The following is a 15,840-nucleotide window of genomic DNA, read 5'->3' on the forward strand; positions in this document are numbered from 1 at the left end:
GTGCCCTTAGAAGCTTCTGCACTAACCGATCCATGTCCATATCAGAGAGGCTGACTGAAGACTTCGAAGAATGCACCGAAGGTGCTGACTGGAGCAGAGGAGATGAGGGAACCTCAGAGACCGGCTTCAAGACTGGGAGCTTGCTCCGAACCCAAGGGACACTTGGTTCCGAGGACTGTGGAACCGATGACCCTGTACCCTCTGATCTCTTTGCCTTCTTGGATTGTTTAGAATCAGAAGATTTAGAAGAAGTGTTGTCACCTTCCTGGCTACCCAACGCCTCAGAAAAAGTATGCTGCAGCAACCCCCTATCTATGAGTTTTCTCCTTCCCTCTAAGAGAACCCTAGATGAAAAAGCATGGTAAATACTGCAGGAGTCTTGGAGGTGTTTAGCAACCAGACAGTAAACGCATTGGACATGTCCGTCCGTGACGGACATTTTCTGTCCACAATCTGGACATTTCTTAAACCCCAATTTGGGGTGGACTTTTCTCTCTCATCTGACAGTTTATAAGAGACACAACACAAAATTAACCTGAAAAGGTTAAACACAGGGCTAACTAAGCCCACACTAAACAATATAGTAAGAACAAGTAAAAATTGTTAAACTAAATAGGGCTAAGAAAGGGCCCAATACTAAGAAAAATAAGCCAACACAGGGCACTATCACTACAATTTAACCTACTTTAAACTACTACTATTTTTACAAGAAACACAAACACACACTAAATATGAATAATCTCTCAAAAAGAGAAGAAAAAAGTTTTTTTTTTGAAACTTGCGATTTATCAAAATGGTCCGAGCTAACTGGATCACTGAGATCTCTCTTGCCACGGCAAACTAGATCTGAGGTAATTCCAGCAGTGTATTGTGGGATAAGGGGCTTGGTCTCGAGCTACTGGCAAACCTTGAGCTTTGCTATCGGCCGTGTCGGAGCAGAGGATCGGCTCCGAACCCATCACTGAGAATAAACGGCGAGATTTAACAACTTCACATCAAGCCTTTTTAATCCATATGTCTAAATACTTAATAATGTTCCCCATAAGTATGGGTATTGCTAAACCAGATTTTGTGTGGCTATAGCTTTTGTTTTATTTTCATTAATTTTATATCCCGAAAAGACTTGAAACTGCCTCAAAATGTTCCACAACACTAATGTTCTAAAACCAACTTTTCGTGATTACCACACTAATTATACACTTGCATTTCTGAGTACCTAATTTTCTTTCCCTATGGCTTTTAATGCAAAATAAATAACAAAAGGGAAAGAGGACACAGTTGCCTGGTTCCTCTGTTGAAACGCAGCTCATCTGAGAGAAGCCCTCTCACTTTAATTCTTTCCTCTGATGCTTCATATATCCTTCTAACTAACCTTACTATTCTATCAGGGAATGCAAATGCTTCCAATGCCCTGCTCAAAAAAAAAAAAAAAAATTACTGTCAAATGCTTTATCTGCATCAAGACTCACCAACTGAAGAATTTTCTTACATTCTGCTTCCCTCTGGATCATTATTGCTCTATTAATGATCTCATATGTTTGCCTCCCCTCCACAAAACCACACATTCATATCTATGAACTTTGTCAGCAGCTTTGTCATTCCTTTAGGGAGTATAAACGCTTCATAATTGTGGTCTGAAGGGTCTTTGCCATCTTTAGGAAACACAGCCACCACAGCTTTCTTCCAAGATGCTGGTGCTTCCCCTCATTTTAAAATACTGTTAAATTCTTCCAGATTTTTATCACTTTCTTCCCTCCTAATTTCCAAGCTTCCACAGGAGTACCATCTATTCCTGGAAACTTTCCTGAAGACTGATTAATGTATCACTGCTTTTATCTCATCACCTCCTATCTTAACTGTTAGTTCTTGGGGCTTGACTACCTCTATCCTTGGCATAATGAAGTCTTCCATAAATATTTCCATTCGTATTCTTTCTTGACTTCCACATTTCTCTGCTTTATATAAATTTTCATAACATTTCTTATCTCTAAAACCTCTACAGGATCTCTGGTTATTTTTTTTGTTATAGGTTCCCCAAGTTTGGTGACAACCCTTTCAACATTCTGTCGTCTAAATCGTTGTGCTAAAAGTTTTTGTGGTCTGGAGTGATTATTAAAAAATAGCTGCTTAACTGCAATCTTTCTAAACTCATTCATATTATCCAGATACTCCCTTATTTTCTCTCTAGTAATTTACATTTGCTGCTCTCTTGTTTTGTGAGATTCTCCTTATTTTGTAATCTTTGTCAGACCCTCTAAGTAATGTCCATTACTTCTTAACCATGTATTTTTACCTTTTATTCAAACCGTAATTTTAAACTCCATTTACATTTTATCCCAGGCGCGGTGGTGGTACTACGGTAGCGTTGTCCCCTCACAGTAAGACGCTGTCCGGTTCGATTCTCAGCTAGAGCATCTTCTGCGTGGAGACATGCGTGAATGGGCGTACCTTCGTTGAAGGTTGTGCGTCAGGGCTGGTAACTTGGCACATAAAAATAAACTACCAATCATTAGCGGAGCGGAGTTCCGCTGTGGCGACCCTTAACCGGGAAAAGCCAAAAGACACAAACAAACTAGCTATAATGTCTGAAGATATTTTTATCTTCCCTAATGACTAACTTTCATTCTTTAAAATTCTCCCTTTTTAACAAGTAGGTGGGAAAGTGCTGATGTCTTATTTTTACTTCATTACACTGCATTTTTATTTTAGTTTATAATGGTGCACGGTCAGAAATAGTTATTGGACATGTGTCAAAGCTTTCAATTAAATGCACACGTTCCTATGAAATATAATTTCTATCTAGTCTAGCCCAGTTATTGCACCTTGTGGAATAATATGTAAACTCTGGTCCTATTACTGAATTCACATTTTCCATACAAAACATTTCCATACATTTCTTCAGAAATCTACTCTCTTTTGTTATATTGTCCATTCTGGGATCCCGTTCCATCCTCACCATCACCAATCAAATTCCAGTCCCCACCTATAAATAATATTCCCTGCTGAAAGTGAATTATTTCTCCCCAAATTTTCTTAAGCTCCATAATAGCAGTTTGCTGTGGAATATAAATACATACCATTTTAATCCAGGCTAATGCCACATAAGCCCACATCAAATTTCATCCCCTAAACTTTATATTCCACTCCCACTTGTTACCATCACATATCAGCTACCTACAATACGAGTTTGTACACATATTAAGGTATACTCAAATGATCAACTAAAGATGGACCCCTACCCTCAAAAAAAATAAATAAATAAATAAATAAATTTATATAAATATATATATATATATATATATATATATATATATATATATATATATAAATATAAAAGACTTTACCACATTGTAATAACTTTCTCCTTTTCACTAAAGTGCCTATTGCACATTGTACTTTCTTTTGTTGTCTCTAGATATTTCTGTTAAATTCTATGTAACACAGACACTGTACCCGTCAATGTTGTTCTTGTTTTATTGGAGCTTTTCTCCCTGGGCTTCCGCTGAAAATGGGTTCACACCCAGACGGACTATCCCGGTCCACAAATATAAAAATAAAATAAAATACATAAATAATCCTCCTCCCTTGCCAATAGCCCCTTACTACCACAAATCTACTATTTTGTCTTTTCCTCATCACTACTGAAGCTCCTCTAGCAGTTAGTATAATTACTCCTCTTTTCCCCTGTCCCTGACATTCTGCTGAATATCCGTCCGGAAATCCTCTGTCAAATTCGCATGCTCATTTCTTTCCAAATGTGTCTCCTGCAGCATTGCTATATGCACTCTGCATTTCTTAATATAATGTAACACTTTTTCCTTTTTATCTATACCTGTAAGGCCATTCCCATTCCAGGATGAATGGACAGCATTAATCATGACAAAAAGCTACTGTTCCCACGTATTACACGACAGTTTTTTTTAATGTACATTTCCATCTTCTGTGTTACATACTTAAACTAATGTTTGGTTGACTGATCTTTTGTACAGTTGTTTGTTCTCATCACCATTAGAACCCAATTCAGATTTTCAAGACTTTTTTTTTAATGAAAACCCTCCAGCAGAAAAACTAAAAATACCCCCATCCCCTATTAACTTGGAACACACAGGCAGTTATGTACATCTTCAAAACAGTTTAACCCTCCAGAAGGGAACTGTCACAAATTGAGGCTGCACTTACAATAATTATCAAATCCAAAATTAAGGTTTTCCATTCCACAGCCTGTGCCTCCACTTGCTGCATGCTATTTTCTTATCTTTTCCCCCTCCCAGATATGAAAAATAACTTGTACTCTTTCAGAAAACATTAACTTTTAGTCCTAAGAAAAAGTAAACTGGATATTTTTAAATAAAACTAAACTGTACACTGATCAATTAACTGCACTAAAGTAATAAGGTTGATATGGAGGTTGTCACCTTTTATTCACTTTTGATAATTTTAAAACTTCATTTTTTACTGAACTGTTTGCCATTTTACGTTTAAATTTTACATTTCCCTCAGCTAGAAATACTTATGATTTCTCAAGATTAACTGCTTGTCTACATAAAATGTACTCAGCAATGAGTCTTTGTAAACTTCACTCAGAAAAGAATGCACAGCTGCCCTCAGCTGCAGACCAACTCCACTGAACATTTGCCAGTGGAAAACAAACAAGCTAATAATCTTTGTAGTTAACATTTTCGTTGTCTTCATCATTTTGTCTTAATTTTAAAGCCTACATGCTTACAAAAAATGCCAGTTTACAGCTTAAGCCAAAGGTAGTAATGTAAATATTTACCCTTGTAAAATAACAGGAGAAAATATCCTAAACTTAATCTAATCTAAGTGTACTTTTACACCTCTCCACCACCACCCACCACAACATCCCAAGATCACAGCATAGGAACATTAAAGTTGCTTTTGTCCAGCCTTTCTTTTTTTGTTGTAAAACTTATATTTCTTACAACTAAAAAGCATGTGTTTAACACCTACAACATACAACAGTGACTGAAAAGACTCCCCTACATTTAAAATACCACTGACTACACAAAACTGTTTTGCTGTATATAACATACAGTTTGCATCATGAAATGTTTAATATACAAAAGTAACAAAAAATAATATTGCTTATAGTCAAGTCCCCCTTTTTAGTGTCCTTCTAAACACTATGTTATAAAGCTTGGTATGTGCTTTACAGTCCATCCACAAGTTTAACAAAGTCAACAAAAGCCCAGTGTTTGAAGCCACTTTCTTGCAAAACCATATTTCACAAATGTAACAAGATGCTTTATAGTCTTCCATTTACTCACTAATTTCAGACGGTCTTTTTCCTGTTCAACTCCATCTTCCATCACTAGACTTGCGTTCAAGCCCAAGGTAATGTAGACTCTTCTAGTCAACTCCTATGCTTTTTAATGTGCCTCAAGCATTTTCCTTTAAAACACTGGAAAATATTTCATTGGCCAAGTCTCTCTATGAACCGTATGGGTTTCTTTCACATTTCCCAAATTTCTTCTTCACTGGCATCCAGGCAGTGTATTTACTAGCCAGTAACTGAATTTTACCAAAAATGTATTTTCAATTGCACTCCTTTTTCTTAGTTTCCTTTTTCAAATTAGGAGACCTGTGGTTATGTCACTGCTCAGTTTCAGCCATCTTGGAAGTCTCCTCATTTTTTTGTGTGCATTTAATAGGAGTGTTTATGACCATGACTAGTGGAAAACAAAACAAGCATCTGTTCAATCCTGACTAAGGCCGCTAGGAGACTGTGGCTTAGTAAAGCTTCTAAACTTCTAGCCCTCCTGAGTCACTTTTTTAAAAGTTTTGAGATGCTTGCAATTTAGACCACTGTGCAATCACCCCCCTCCCCCACAACGGCAATTAAGACGGTGACCTTTAGGAATACTTTCTCCCAAAAGCACATGTATTGGCAATTTCTTTCCAGGGATGGTATGCCATCTGCTTTCATTAAAGTGTGGATAGAGGATCATGCATTTGTCTCTAAGATGCTCTGGGTACTAACACCTTTAAGGAAGGCAGTGGTAGCTGTTGCACCTCTGAATGTGGTCTAATCTTATCTCATAAAGTCCAGCTAAGACATTTGTAACAAAATTAATATAATATGTTACCTACTTAGAAAAGGTTTTGTCAATGGAAGCCCTCATTTGTTCCCCGCAAAAAAGACTAAGAGCTGCTCTTTTTTTGTGATCTCTGTCCTTAGTATCTCAATTGCCTATGTATGTCTAAGCAGTGCAAAACCCTGTCTCATTTGGTCTGGGACTTTGGGGACAAAAACAGGAATCAAATTATTTGGTTCAGGGCAATTTCAGTACAAAGCATAAGGTTACCCTAACTTTACAGAACATCAGCTATGGCTCTTAGCAATCAAATCCTGAAATTACAAAACTCGTCTAGCTGAAGTAACTGCAATGAGGATCATGGCTTTCCAGGTCAGGAATTTTATGGCTGTCAAATCAACCTTTCTGATACAAAGTTTTTAATTCCCACGCAATAACTAGACTGCTCACTGGGAAAGTGACTTAGTATGTCACGGCCAGGATCTGGCTATGGGTAGGCTATGTGAAGGCCATGCCTTCATTTTTTTTCACCGTTTTTGCAGTTGCTACATCCACTACCCAAGTTCTTTCCTGATACAGGGCAGAAGTGCAATGGTGACTGGGACTGCTGATCCCAGGAATTAATGCAAATTCTCAACATGTCTCTTGGCTTGGGAAACACCAGAATGCTGGATGCCATGTGGCCCAGGATGCTCAGGTGTCACCACAGGCTTTTCTGCCATGTCCTGGAAGACAACAGTCAAAGGCATCTTTAATACAACACCACATTTTAAATTAACAGGGGATTACATACATTAACTGAAAATAAAACAAACTGTGCTAACAGTTTCCATCTTTATAGTCATGTAGCATACAGCTTTTATTTTATTTTATTTTTTTTTACAAATTTTCACTCACTACAACATTACATAAGTTGTTCAATTCTATCCTGGATACTGTAAAGGAAATATTAAGTCTTTAAAAAGGCAAAGAGAAAAGTACATAGAAATAAATAGAATTTGTGGGAACACCACATGCAGAATAATGTTCAAGAAGGGGAGTAAGCCTTAAGGGTAGGCAGATGTAATGTTGGAATGAAAAATATGCGCACTGCATGAAAACAAACTATATCAGTGTTTTATTTTCTATTAATATAAGTGTACCCATTGTCATTTCAATTGTGATTTAATAAAGGTATTACAAAATGTGAAGATATGGCCCCATTCTCAAACTTTCACTGCTTCACGTGACTGGACAAGAACTTTTTCCTTCCTGCTAGTTGATATGCCATACCAGTAACACATTCTCTGAATGAATGGATGCTGCACCTTGAGAAAGGTGGTCCTATGAGGCCTGCAATACTAAGTAAACTACCCTCATCTCCAAAATGTTAAAGTGCAGTCAGGCCTCCAATGCTGTTCATGTCTTTTGGACCATTTGTCAAAATAATGCCCCCTCCATGCCACAGCAGATGTGTCTGTGGTCAGTGTGGCTGCTAGTAAGGCTGGCAAAAACTGATGACTTGTCAAAAGGTTGTCTGGTTGTGTCCACCATGACAAGTGCTTTAAAGAAGTCCTTGGTAGCCTGGCTTTGTCACAGCATCTGTTGACAGGCAACACTGGACTTTTTAGTGTCCACAGAATTCTCATATGAAATCTTTCATGAGCAATCTTTTGAAATGTGGCTGCCCTGAAGCCTAGAATTCTGAGAACAACTGCTGCATTTGGACTGATGTTCTGAGATCAATTCCCTATTCCTTTTATTAACATATGCAATCTATCTGTTGTGAGAGTGGAACACTTTGGAATAGTATCTAGTGGACAGCCCATGGTGCTGTGAAGGTTTTATCTGGAACTTTATAATGTTGATGGCAATCCCCAAAGAAAAGCAGTCTCAGCAAGCACTCCTTTGTTAATATAAGTTGGTTGTTTGTGTTGGCAGAGAAGAACAAGTAAAAAATAATAGGAATAGATTGTATATGGGTGGATACTGGTGCCATGTACTTGGGGATATCCAGGAGGATCCACCTGAAAGTATAAGAATCTTATGGAAGTTTGGTGATTTAGATGTGGGAGTAAGCATCACGAAGATCTGAACAGCATATCCAATCTCCTTCTTAAAAGAAAGGAAAGATGGCTTGCACTGTGACCATCTAGATGGTTTCTTTCTTTATGTGTTGATTTAGCTGGCCAAGGTCTAAAAACTGGTCTGAGATCCGGAGTCTTTTTGGGCATCAGGAATAATGCTGAGTAGACTACAGACCCTCATTAGTTTGGCATGACATCCTGGATGGCTCTTAGTCAGAAAATTAGCAACCTCCTATTCCACTACCTTTCTTTGCTGGGGTGCAGGAGGCAGGTTTATTGATTAAATGGAAAAAAAGAGTATGTTATAGACACTGGATATTACCTCCTTGATCCAACTGTCATGTGTGATGGCCTCCCATGCATTTGGATGCAAGTGGAGTTGTCCAACTACATTCAGAGTAGGCAAGTAGGGCAACTTCTCACAGATTATACTATCTGTTCCCAGGGGAAAGATCATGGAGCCCCTGTTCTGACTACTGCCTCTGGAATGGCATCAGTTTGAGAAATTTCCTCTGCCATGTGAAGTCCTATCAAACTATTGCTGTTGGAACTACCAGCACCATATGTTCTTGGCTCCTTTGGAATGACCATTGTGGGGCTAAGAACTTGACCATAGCAACAGTGAGCATCTTGTTCTCTTGCTGACACTGCTGCAACTTTTCCTTTATCTTCTTCAGAAAAAGGATGCAACCCTTGAACGGGGACATTGACAAAGGCCATCCTAACATGCTCCGCAAAACCAGTTAGAAGCAACCAGTCTTGACACTTCATGGCGATGTCTGACCTGCGAACAAGCTGCTCTATCCTCTGCATTATAGAGAAAATGTGGAAAGTGATACTACTAAATTCATAGTTGCCACCAGGGACTTCAGCTGCTTGCAGGTATCTCTTAGGGGCAGCTATTTCAGAGTCTGTGTTTTGTCTACTAGGTCTCTCTGAAATCATATCAAGTGTACCATGCAGTTCATAGCCCTAATGAGGAATGTGCCAGATGCATAAATACACTTTCCTAGTTTGTTCATTACCCTCAAATCTTTATCTGGAGGATGAATTGCTTAGGAATCTTCAGAAGCTTCGTGTTTGGTGGCGGCTGACACTACAGTGGAGGTGACAAGTGGTCCCTGCTCCATTGAGGCCCCCTTTGGACTCCATCTGAATTTCAAAGAAATGAATCAGCCATGTCTGGTTCCTTCCAAGCCCTACTGCATACAATGTCATTTTGTCAGGTGGGCAGCTATGAAGACTTGCTGGGGGTGGAGGTGGACCTGAAGGGCTCTTGGAGGATTATTTTCCTATGGCGAGGTAGGCCCGGATTGACTAGTACCCCCGTGGCTGCATCATATCAAAAATTTATCTGAACTTGGGGTCCTCAGGTGGGGAATGGGGTGACCCCCATTTGTCAATATCCATGTCAGAGATGGGAAAGTGTAGCTGGAGGGTTGATGTGCTTCCTCTAACATGATCTCTTCTATGGGATACTCTGAGGGTTACTATAGAAATTTCTCAAAGGAGAGTTAATCCCACTCTGTGAAACACTTTTTTTATCCTTCAGGTCACTGATCCTGTTGGGATAAGAATGAAGATTGACTATCGTTACCAAAATCAGCTGTGTGGAGAGAAAAAACAACGGAGTAGGTACCTAGCAAATCTCAAAGTCGAGGGGACCCACTGAAGTACCTAGGACCAAAGCTGCAGTGCTAGCGGCATCCGTGCCAGTATCTACATAGACACTACAAAAGTAAGGGGCAAAGGATCAATGTCAGGAGCAGAGGTGCCAAGCCACCCACAGCAGAAGTTATCAGCAAAGAGGGATCAAGAATGGTGAGTTAACAATGACAACTGTCACAAAACCAACAAGACCCAGTGTTTGCATGGATCCCTTGCTATCAACTATGTAAGGCCTAGTGGGAGTTTGTGTGTATGCAGACAGAGACCTCCAGCACCAAGGGCACAGAAAACATGGAAGGAACATTCAAAGGTGCTGTGGGAACCAGGATGGGTTCTATTCCCTTTTCTAAAACTCCTGGAGGCAATACTGGGCCTGGGGGTAGAAACTGATGAAGCAGGAATTTGTGTTTCCTCTTGCAATACTCAAGAGAAGAAGAGAACAGGCAGCACATCAAGTTTAAGTTAAGCCTTAATAAAGGCAGTCATCATGTTATCCCAAACAATCTGTATATGGCTCCAAAGAATCATGGAAAAGTGCCCAAATCTGGTCTGGTGGAAAGCTATTCTGAAAACTTCTTAAGAGTAGACACTGACACTCCTCAGAATAGAGACAAACAGAACAGTGGGTGAGGAAAAGGGGTCGAGAACCTAGGTAATTTGGCTGGAGACCACCTTTCTAAAAATAGATCACCATCTCCTCCAGGAATTTCTTCTCTCTTTTCTGGTTTCTTCTTTGCTGGATCCAGTTGTAGCAGTCCCTTCAGCACTAACTTGTTCCTGCGATCCAGTAAATTACAGTAATTAGAAGTGCTTATAAACTGCAAAATTTACCTCAAGAGGTCTGCCACCCCCCCCCCAATGCACACAACATACAAATTCTGTAGATCTTAAGGGAGGAATCTTGTGTTCACAAAAGGAGGCTTTTTGAAGCCAAAGGCCTTTTCTTCATTACATTTATCAAGAGTGACCACAATACAATGCAACAAAAAGCAAAGCTACAGCTATAGGTATTACCAATGACTACTTCAACAGTTCATTATTGCAATGGAAAGGAAATTCTGAGAAGTAGAGAGAGATTTTTCCCTTTGAGAGAACAATACTGAAAAATGAACAGTAAGAGATAGGCTGTGGAACAGGTTGAAGGAGTAAACAAAAGTCTCAGAACAGTAGAACTTGAGCAGCCAAAATTTCTCCAAAAATTCACCCTCGAATGCTTGAGCTACAGCTCAAACTAGTGAAATTCATTGCTGCTGAGAAAAGGTGAGTCTTTGGTGATCAGTTCAACAGTTAACAGTCCAATTTACATTTTTTACAGCTTTGAAATATGCAGTCCAATAAAACAGACAAAATTCTGTGTCCCAAGGTTTAAATCACTGTCTCTATTTAACATTCTGTTAAGACACACAGTTGGTAACTTTAGTGGGACTAGTGCTTGGAGTTTGATCAAAGAAAGAGGCACTTGTGTTTAGTTTGTCATCTGATTAACACAGTTAAACAAACATTGCTATGCTGGCCAACTTTCAATCTTAGGCTCAAATGTTCGTTACCTGGCCACGATGGTGGTAGACATCTGCATTCTGTGGATCAATCTCTGCAGCAATGTTGAAATCTTGAGTAGAAGAATTTGGCTGCTGCTGCTGCATATACATGCTGCCTCGTTTTATCAATGCATTTGCACGAAGCTATTGAAAAAACACAGTTTAAGGTTGGTTACAGCCACTTTTTCTCAAGCACATTAATTCTAAACAATTATTTTTATAGTAATTTCTTTCCTTATTATCTTCTGTTGACTGGGGTACAGCACTGATCTTAATGGACCATTTTTACTCTCAGCCTTTGATATGTGAAATTACTGATCAGATCAAAAACACAAAGCAGTCACAGCACAACGCTATCACTGTCAGACAAAATACACATACTTAAACAGTAACAATTATATAGACCTTATGCTAAGAAGGGTATTTCTGAAGTTAAGTGCAACATTCCGAAATGAGCATAATAAGGAGTTAATGTGTTTATCACTACTGCACTGACCATTTACAATGCAGAAAGATTACAAACAGGAAGTGGCTCACAAAAGTGCTTCACTTAATAGCTTGTTTTTTGTATTTCTGTGAACAAAAAAGCAGGACCAATTAAAAGGTTATTTACCATAAGCTTATCTAACAACAAGATAATTATATTAATGGATTTTTAAATAAACCCCCATTTTTATGTAAAGACATCTTTATTCTGACTGTTACAGAACCATAAGATATTAAAGGCATAAGAGTTTGCAGTTAACACTTGCTGGGGTGCCTTCTGTGTGCAGTCTGCATGTCCTCCCTGTGGTCATGTGGGTTTTCTCTAGGTGCTCCGGGTTCCTCCCACATTCCAAAGACATGCAGTAGGTGGACTGGACACTCTAGACTGGCCATAGGTAAGAGGGTGTGCACGAGTGAGTGGTATGAATGAACTACTGTGGCAGGGCTAGCCACCTGATGGTGTAAACCTTGGCCTGAGAGGACTGTCACTGCTGAAGTGACACCCTGACTCCATGTGTAAAATGGGAAAAAGGAGTTGAGAATGGATGGATAGACTTGCTTTTTGATGCAACTGTAAAATGCCTATGGCTTTTTTTTGTGTAACTTTCTGTGATGACAGAAAAAGATATGCTGTGACAGACCAAATGTACCACCAGGCATCTTTCAATATGTAACAGAATGCACTGTTTAACAACACCACACCAAGAATTGTGAAAGCAGTTCAAGGTGATACAAGGTTCAGGCTGACATGACTATGTCCATAAAAGAAAGCAGTCTTGTCTATTACTGAGATGTGGCAAGAAATGAAAAAAAGAAGTTATGTTCTTACCATAACTTTCCATCTGTGTTGTCGATCTTCATTTATTCATGACACATGGGTTTTGGAACCGACTCAGCCAATATAAGAAGCTTGCGTCAGCCAGAAACTCTCGAGCTAAGGTTACCCATAGTGCCCTCTCTCCTTATCTCCTCTTATAGAGTTTGCCCATAAAAATAAAGTGGAGGCGTTGTCTAAGCAAATGCCCTATCACGCAACCAGGACCAAACCTGAACCTCGAGGAGCCTTTGGAGGGGTGTAGGAGGTGGGATGTCATGAATGAATGAAGACTGACAGCACATATAGAATGTTATGGTAAGAACATAACTTCTTTATCTGATGTTGTCAATCTTCATTCATTCTTGACAGATGGGACAGAGTCCCTAGCTACTTTATGTCCTGGGAGGCCCTATGGAAGGATATTCCTGAGCACCATTGAGCCAAAAGTCGAATGAAAGGCTACGGAAGTGGCAACTGATCTGATTGAATGCAGCTTGACTTTAGTGGTTAAACATTTTATTTTGGTGACAGACAAAGGAAATGCAGTCTCAACCATTTCGCCAAGGTGACATTAGAAAATGATTTATCTAACTTGGTTCCTGAAAAGGAGGGGAAAAGTACAGTTTTGTACCTACCATAAATGTAGATGTCCGAACAGGATAGCATCTGCAGTCATAACAAATGGGTTGTCCTGTCGTCAGGCAGCCCTTGGATTCCAAAGTCGATGTCGCATTTCACCCGACGTCATCTCTGCTGGTCTTCGGGTATAAAAGCATCAGCCGACGCCATTTTCCTCAGTGTTTCTTGCCCCGGATGCCAGTTGCCCTCTAGGAAAGCTAAATTTTGGATAAATGCCAATGTTTCCAAAATAGTAGAAGGAAACACAAAAATAAGCATGTATGTACATATATACAAACAAATACACCATAAGAGACTCCCCAGCTAGCTATTAGGAGGGTAAATACCCTAGGAGTACCACAGAGGGGAAGGAGGGTCTGACTGCAGATGCTATCCTGTTCGACATCTACATTTATGGTAGGTACAAAACTGTACTATGTCCTTCAAGGATGCATCTGCAGTCATAACAAATGGGTAGAATACCATAGCCAAACTAGGGAGGAGGAAGAAGAATTATGGTGTAGTTAGGATCCCTTGCAATACAGCAGTGGCAAACCCTGCTCGGGATCTAGAGTATAGAGGTAAATTATAATGCTTGGCAAATGTATGCACGGAGGTCCAAGTAGCCGCTTCAATAATGTCCTTGGTTGCCTCTCCTGAAGAAAGCTGTGGTAGTGGCTGTAGCCCTTGTAGAATGAGGTCTTATGTTCTGTGGAACTGGTTTTCCATGGTAGGAGTAACAGAATCTTATGCAATTTCCTATCCATTTGGAGATTGTCTGTTTGGAAATTGCTTTTCCTTCCCTTCCTGTTGCATAGGCTACTAAAAGCTGGTCAGTTTTTCTGTTACTTTTGGTTCTGTCCAGGTAGTAGCGTAACTGTCTATGTACATCCAAGGTATGCGCAGCCTTTCCCCTGTTCTGTGGATTGGGAAAGAAGGTAGGTAGGTGGATTGCCTGGTTTAAAGACACTCTGGATACCACCTTGGGCATAAAAGTAGGATTAGTTCTCATGGACACTATCTTGATGGAAGATTAGGAAGGGTTGTACTGCCATTAAGGCCTGTAGTTCGAAACCCTCCTTGCTGAAGTAATTGCCAGTAGGAAAGCAGTTTTCCATGATAGGTGTTGAAGATCTGCTGTTGCTGCTGGTTCAAATGGAGTGTCAATTTTTCTAGCACAAAGTTCAAGTCCCATGCTGGTAATGGTGGTTTCCTAGGAGGTTTTACATTCTTGATCCCTCTGAGGAATTGCCTGAGTAGAGGATGCGAAAAGACAGGTGGATCGCTGTATTCTAATAGCTGATGCATGTATCTTGATGGAGGAATAGGACAGGTATAGAAGCTCTGCCAAGTACTCCAGGATGTTAGCAATATCTATGTTCGAGACATCTTTTCCTCTTTCAGTACTCCAAATGACAAACCTTTTCCATTTTCCTGCACAGTTCCTTTTTGTTGAAGGTCTGCGGGCTTCAAGGATAATGTCTTTAACCCTTTGGGATAAGTCTGGGTTAGTAGCTGTTATGTGATGTTCCAGGCAGTCAATTGCAAGGTTTTTAGGTTTGGGTGCATGATGTTGTAGTTGTTCTGAGTTAACATCAAAGGCATCAGGGGTATTGGCCACATTCTCCCCTGAGACATGCTCCTCAGCAAAGGATACCAGTGTTGTCTTGGCCAAATTATCCTTCTCTTTGATTTTCAGTAGAACCTTGTGCATCAAAGGCAGAGGTGGAAATGCATATGCTGTCAGGCCTTTCCAACTGAAGGGTAGAGAGTCCACCTTCCATGCTAGTGGGTGGATGTTGTAGCTCAGAGCCATATTGCAAAGGTCCAGAGTCATTCTGCATAGGGGGTATGAATGAGTGCCTCCCTGTTTGTTGATGTATCACATGACTGTGGTGTCTGTCCGTATCATTAAATGGCCTTCTTTGAGGAATGGTTTGAATTTCTGGATTGCTAGTTTTACTGTCAGCAATTCTTTTTGGTTTATGTGCAGGTGCAGCTGGTCTGGAGTCCACAATCCTTGTATGCACTTGTCCAACATGTTAGGTCTGAGGCGTCCATTGTGATGGTTTGGTTTGCTTGAAAGTTGTGGAAGGGCAAGCCTGGGTTTGACTGGCATGCTTGAGCCCACCATAGGAACTCTTGTTTCAGGCATGGGATTAGTGGGATTTCGGTTTCTAAGCTGTGCCTGTGTTGAGACCATAAATTCTTTAGGTACCACTGTAGTTTTCTCATATGCAGTCTGGCATGGGAGACCAGGATTATGCATGATGCCATGAAGCCCAAGGCCTGCAGTACTTTTCTTGCTGTTAGTTTGTGCTGCTTTGTTAATGCCAAGAAGTAAAGAGGGAGTTGTGCTTGTTTTTCTGCAGTTAGGAATGCCATTTGTTTTACTGTGTCCAATTAGAATGTTCTTGTCTGGGATGGTATCAGTCTTGACTTTTTTAAATTGACTGTGTATCCCAGGGCTTGTAGTAAGCAAATGACTCTTAGTAAATCTGTTGTCAGCTTGCTTTTGTTGTCCGCTTGTAACAGGCAGTCGTCCAGGTATGGATAAATTTGGATTCCCTGTAGCCTGCAATGTTACTGAT

At 40.0% G+C, this 15,840-nt stretch overlaps 1 protein-coding gene across 1 annotated transcript in view; it reads right to left on the reverse strand.

Moving 5' to 3' along the window:
• TOMM70 (translocase of outer mitochondrial membrane 70) overlaps window positions 1-15,840 on the reverse strand; it is a 766,277-nt gene that overhangs the window by 218,703 nt on the left and 531,734 nt on the right. Inside the window, exon 7 of the mRNA XM_044071328.1 lies at window positions 11,338-11,472. Coding sequence (XP_043927263.1) covers window positions 11,338-11,472 — 135 coding nt within the window. The remainder of the gene's footprint in view (window positions 1-11,337; window positions 11,473-15,840) is intronic.

The sequence above is a fragment of the Protopterus annectens genome, chromosome 5.part0, assembly GCF_019279795.1.
Source record: "Protopterus annectens isolate FY-2018-M chromosome 5.part0, PAN1.0, whole genome shotgun sequence".
Lineage (NCBI taxonomy): Eukaryota > Metazoa > Chordata > Ceratodontiformes > Protopteridae > Protopterus > Protopterus annectens.